Raw genomic sequence first — 6125 nt, forward strand, 5'->3', positions numbered from 1 at the left:
AGGTAATAATGTCAGCATGGTACTGTAGAGCGTGACACTTTCCCAAAGGATTGTAACAGCCCTATTTGACATCTCATTTCTTTAAATTTCTTAGAATAGCAAGCTGAATATTCTTTTCTTCTTTATCCTAATGTTTTGCCTCTTAAATGAAGTTTTAAACTGAAAACACCAAGGCCAGGTTCATATAACGTTGACTTGATCGTTATTGAGATAAAAGACGGCGAATGTACAAAGTCCCTTGATTGACAGGCCGTTGTTTTTATAATATGAATATGTTTTGCAAGTGCAAGGTAATCACTCACTAGTAAAATGCGCCTCCTAACTCACAGCAGAATCAAAACATGGAGATTTGCTGTTCTTTTAAATCTATTGTCGGTGGAATCTGTGGTTTTGACCGTAAAGATCGTGCATATGATACACAGGTGATACCTCTATTGACATGCAAGAAAGACATCTCGAGTCACTTGCGGAGTTGCAAGTTTTCTGGCCCTGAAAATGAGGTGGATTTAATTTTGTCTCGCGCTGGTTTATTCAAGACCCCCCAAAACATAGAAGAAATAACCATTTGTCCAAACCATCGTTCTGTTCTTGGCATTGGGTGGAGTCGGGGCTCTAACACTAGATGTAGGATACCCCAAGAAGTTTCTGGACACAAATGGAAGGGGAAAATACCAAAGGCGGACAGAGGTATTGGAAAAGGCGCATCTCAGATGCTGTTGAAACAAACTGGAACATTTATTCAAGCTGGTTCTGGTAAGTGTCCTTAAAAGTCATCTCTACTTGATAGCCTCCTGATTTTATGAGCACAGGATAACGTTTTCAATTTACCATTCAACCTAGGAATGTGCACCAACTGTGAAAAAAAGTTAAAACAAATAGAGCTTGAAGAGAATTTTGCAATGGATTTTGAGAAGTTTCAATTGGTGAGTGAGGATCATATTTCCATTGTCCCAAAGCGCATTTCCCTACCACAGGAAGCCCACTGGATTGACTAAAATGGAGCGTTTTTACTCACGTGAGAAGACAGCAATAAACAATAGAAACTTTCTGCACAGTATTTGCATAAAAATAGAGTTCAATTCCCGGAGGATAGAAAATGTATTGTTTTGGTACCCCATAATGGCGACTGTGACGTCACGTGAAAACGCTCTATATTTAAGAGCGTTAAAAGGAATATACAAAATGGATGTTACGAAACATAATAATAAGTTTGCTTAACGTTTAGGGATAAGAGTAACAAGAAAAATAAAAGTAGCACATTATTGACACTAAATGATCATATATTTGGAAATTACCAATTTAGATCAGACAACAAAATAATATTCATGGGGTGACAAAAAAAAGGGATTGGTAGAAAGCTACAAAATTGTCTTAATAATCAAGATGATTTAAGGGCGTTAATGAAATTGAATATATTTTTATTTAAAGACGGATGAAGATCCAGAGGTTTCCTTTAAAACACCACTGAAGTCAAGTCCAGCTGCCTCAGTCTGTGCATTACACGAAACACCCGTGAGCCTTTACCAGCCTTCAGAGGCACAGTCCGTATCCTTGGTTCTTGAAGAAGACAAATCCATTACATATGAGACACCTAGAGACCACCTCAACGCATTTCTAGCTTCACGGGATATAAGCCCGATTCGCCACTCATTGGTAACACCATGGGACACAGCGTCAGCGCGAACAAAACGCTACCATACTCGAAAGGCAAAACAAGTTGTCGGCGCATGTCTTGAAGAGATTGCGCCCCAAGACCACCAACAGCTCCTTAGCTCGGTCTGTAGTTCTTATAACACTTGCGATAATATAGATTCTGCTTTGCTAGACGCGCTCACTGAGTGTTACAACAACGCTGGACATTGGAGTACGCGTAGGCAGATTCTTTCCATCATTGCAGATAAAGTCAGCTATAATGAACTACAGAGATGGATACCAGACCTTTCCAGGTACCGCTACAATATCGCAAGGCATCATCGTCTCTTACACGGAAGAGGTTCAGTTATCATTTCCCCGTCGACCGCTCGGATGTATGTTCCAAAAGAAAAACTAGACCACTTTCTAACGTTTATAACGGGTTCGCATATTATACAAGATCTGCCCTTTGGTGAGAAGTCCCTTAAACTATCTTCAAATACAGAAATCAAGGTTCCAAATGTCATCCGAACAATGATCCCTGAGCAAATCGTCCAGCAGTATCAAGCTTATTGTCATGAATCAGGCTTTTCCCCTATGAGTAGAAGCACCTTGTGCCGAGTACTAAATGTATGTTCAGCGTCGGTACGCAAATCCCTACAAGGATTAGATTACTTCTCCGCTGAAGGGGCTAAAGCTTTTGAAGAACTGGAAGAGATGGTGGAAAAGCTTGGTGATGAATATGGAAAAGGACTTACTTGGGCAAAACAACAAAATGAAAAGCTAAAACGTTCCAAGAGATATCTCAAAACCGACTATAAGGTAATGAACAATTAACAATCAATGAAAAAAATACATGCATCGCCGCCATTAACCTTCAACCTACATTTTCCTCACAGGTTCACATTTCCCAGAGTTCCACAGTACCTGATCACTGCATACCTTACGCTCTTAGCTTTAAAGCTGACGAAGACTACATTTCGCCTTGTGTCGACCATGAGCACAAGGAAAGGTGTGACCGCTGTGATGTATTTCCTGGTGTTATTAATGAAGTGCATACAGTTTTAGACAACCTTGAAGAAGGAGCTGAAAAAGATGAAATGAAATATGACGTCGATCAGTGTGTTAACAAAGTTGAGGCATGGAAAGCTCATATTCTACGTTCGATAAATCAAGATAAAGCACGGTTAGATATTCTCCAAAATCTGGACCCAGAGTCCGCACTCCTTGTTCTGGATTGGGCAATGAAGTTTCTGCCAAGGAAGTTCCGTGAGGCGCAGAGCGATAGTAGTAACAAATGTCTCCACATAGGGTCAGGTTAATTTATTCATGAATTACATATTCATATATTCCTGTTACCATAGCAAATCACCGGAAACGGAAGTGATTGGGGCGATGGATCGCCCAAGGGGAGGCGGGAACGGGAGACGACGCGGGTGACGTAAGTGGGGATGGGATCGCCCGGAAACGAGAAGAAATACACGTGGCGTTTAGTTTAAAAAGGTTTAATGAACTCAGCAATTATCTTAAGTGTTTACATGATTTTAAAAGAGTCCTGAAGTGTTGTACGTGGAATGACGTGGAAGAGGACGAGAACCGCTGCCAAAGTTAGTAGCAAAGGCGGTGGAGGCTTGAGGTTGTTGCCAGGGATCACGGTAGCCAGGGTTGACTAGGTTCCTGGGATCTTCATCTGTGCTTGTGCGGGTGAAGGGAGAGGGGTGTTGATGCTGAGGGGGATGCTGAAGGGATTGGATGTAGCGGTAGTCTTCTTGATCGTAGCGTCCTCGTTTGGGCGGGGGTCCAACGGGTTGTGGCGCCAGTTGTTGCTGAAGCTGTTCGCGGGAAGGGATGACTTCGTCACACCAGGCGAAGTAATCGCAAGCCACATCCGGGTAGTTGACCGAGCACGCGAGAAAGGTGCGGTTCTTGTTTTTCTCGGAACTGCTGACGTTGACTTTGGCAAACAGGTTGTGCTCGCGACACTTGGGAAGGAAGTTGGGATCGAGCCCAAAGAGACGGTTGTCTACAGCATTGTAGAGGTCTTTCTTTATGTACATTTTACATCCCAGCCTGGAAGTGGCATAAACGCGCGCTTTGTCGTCCCTGGTTTTGGCGCCCTTGAGACGTTCAGTGATGGCCTTGTAATCCACCTTGACGCCACACTTGAAGAAGGTGGCATTCTTGGTCTTGATGACAGCACATGGCGAGCCACAAAAGCAGGGATGGTTGACTTGACTGTATTCGTCTTGAGGCGGGAGCGTTTGTGGGGATGGCGGCAAAGTAGGTGGCGGTTGATACTGTTCTTCAGACATCGTAATCTTGGTCTTGGCTTTCGTGGTCTGACGTTGGATCGATGTGAGGTTCGTCGGAAGAGGGGTCTTGATATAGCTCCTCAGTGTGGGGGAGGGACTTAGGAGAACCAATGGAACGGCTTTCACGTGGGGGTGAATTAGGAGGGGGAGGAGTCACGCCGAACAGGTGACTGAGGATTTTGAGTTGTTCTTCTCTGGTGTAAGTGGGTGGTCCGTGGACGACGTCATCAGACCATTCACGTGGTGCGGTGATGATCTGGGCGTGGGCTTGGCTTTGCGAGAGCTTTTGCCGGATGTTGATTTCGGAGTCCACGTGATTGCGGGCCTTGCGAAGAACGTCCCACGTGGTGTCGTTATAATTGTCTTTGGGAACGGTACAGGTAAAGGTACACCACGGATGCTGTTGGTTGCAAATGAAGGTAACGTACCGCGCGTGAAACGTAGAGGTTTCTACGGTACAGTGTTCGCTATCGCGGTCGGTGAAGTAATAGGTGCAGGGTTTACGGCAAGGGCAGTGAGGCAGCCGAGGATTGCGACGTCCGCTCATGTTGAAGTGGAAGCGAGATGTGAAACTTTGACGAGGGTGGAGCATGACTTGAATCCGTAAAGTAATAGGCACCAGGTCTTCCGTGCATGCGAAGAGGCAGGACCGCATGTTGGGTGGCGGGAGGACGAGGGACCCCTTTCTTTGGGAAGGTGAAGAGCAGGTTGGCTTGACGATGTTGACTCATGATGAGGTGCTGAAGTTGTGGCGTAGATCGTGATACAGGCGATGTATTATTTCGGTGGGGGTCAAGCGTAGGGCTTCGTACACGAGACGTTCCCAACACGAGGTCATGCAATAGGTGGGGAGGTTGCAGGAGTCGTCTGCCAGGTCACGTGGGCGGACGTCGGGGCGAAGGATCTTGCTGACGAGGCTGCTGATGGCATAGAGTTGATTGCTTTCTTGACCTTGAAGGGGCGCGGAATGATATTGAGGATGAAGGCGCCAATGACGGTAGAAGCTGCGCATGTGCAAGCGTTGGTTCTTCCGGCTGGACCAGTTCACCCAGGGGGCGGCATGGGTATCTTCGGGTAGGTCTTTGATGGTGTCCATGCAATCCAAGAGGAAGGTGAGGAGGATGAGGCGCATGCGCGGAGTGAGGTGAGCTTGCTTGATGTCCCACCAGCAGTTGGGCACGTCGTAGAGGTAGTCGAAGTGAGTTTGTCGGATGCGGTCGTCCACGTGCTGAGTTGTACGAGTTAGGGCCATGCTTTAGTTGCGATGCGAATCGAGGCGGGATTCGTGGTTAAGCTTACCAATGAGTTCTAGGAGGGGAACGTCTTTCCTGTAAGCTTCAGTGGTGGAAGGATCGAGGCGACTGAGGTCGAAGTCGGTGTTGACCACGTTATGAGCCAAGGTGCGGTACTTGCTGTAGTGCAGCCAACGGCGGGCATCGGAAACGCGGCGCGCCTCGTAGAGGTCTTTGATCCATTGGTACTTGGGTTTGACGTATTGGTGTTCGTCGTAGGGGCAGGGGTGTTGGGCGTGCACGAGATCCAAGCAGTCGACGTAGAACTCCAGGAGCTTGAGACGCTCTTGTTCGTCGTGAGGAGAGGCGTCGTTGTCGTGGAGGGTCGGCAGGCACCAGGAGCGAACGCGCTTCTCGAGGAAGGCAAGAGCGCGGGTACGGGGTCGTGTTGCTGGCATGGTAGTTGGGTGGGTTAGTGGTTTTTTTTTCTTTCCAAGCACATTTGTAGCGCCACGTCCATGCCGTAACGATGGACCAGGAGATCAAAGGCGGGAATGGACATGTGGTGTCCAACGGTCATGAGCTTGCTGAGTTCGGTACTTCCGTGGGAGATGATTCGTTTGAGATGACCTTTGTATTCTTGAACGTGGGCGTAACGTTGCATGACGTCATAGTTATGAGACTTGTAATCGTCGGACAACCATTGGTGCTCTTCCTTGACCTTGGCGCGGGGATGAATGACGTCCAAGCAATCCAGGAGGTAGAGAATGAGCAGGAGCTGGGGTACGCGGTGACGGAGGTCTTGCGGAAAGCAGGCACATTCTTGGACTTGATGGAAGTTGAGGCGATCGAGTGTGGAGGTGATGAGACGGGTGTGATAACTTTCGGTGGTTTCCATGAGGAGACTGATGCGCACTTGTAGGGTGTTAGGGTTTTTCTAGAGGCTTTC

At 47.1% G+C, this 6125-nt stretch overlaps 1 protein-coding gene across 1 annotated transcript; it reads left to right on the forward strand.

Moving 5' to 3' along the window:
• The first annotated feature begins 273 nt into the window (after positions 1–273).
• LOC116299428 (uncharacterized) lies at positions 274–2954 on the forward strand. Its single transcript, XM_089029187.1, has 3 exons — positions 274–923; positions 1429–2454; positions 2532–2954. The coding sequence occupies exons 1-3, from the start codon at positions 843–845 to the stop codon at positions 2952–2954; spliced, it is 1530 nt and encodes a 509-aa protein (XP_088885313.1). The 5' UTR covers positions 274–842.
• The last annotated feature ends 3171 nt before the right edge of the window (positions 2955–6125 follow it).

The sequence above is a fragment of the Actinia tenebrosa genome, unplaced genomic scaffold, assembly GCF_029948245.1.
Source record: "Actinia tenebrosa isolate PJP-AT-01 unplaced genomic scaffold, QUT_ActTen_1.0 PGA_scaffold13__45_contigs__length_12533684, whole genome shotgun sequence".
NCBI classification, from domain to species: domain Eukaryota; kingdom Metazoa; phylum Cnidaria; class Anthozoa; order Actiniaria; family Actiniidae; genus Actinia; species Actinia tenebrosa.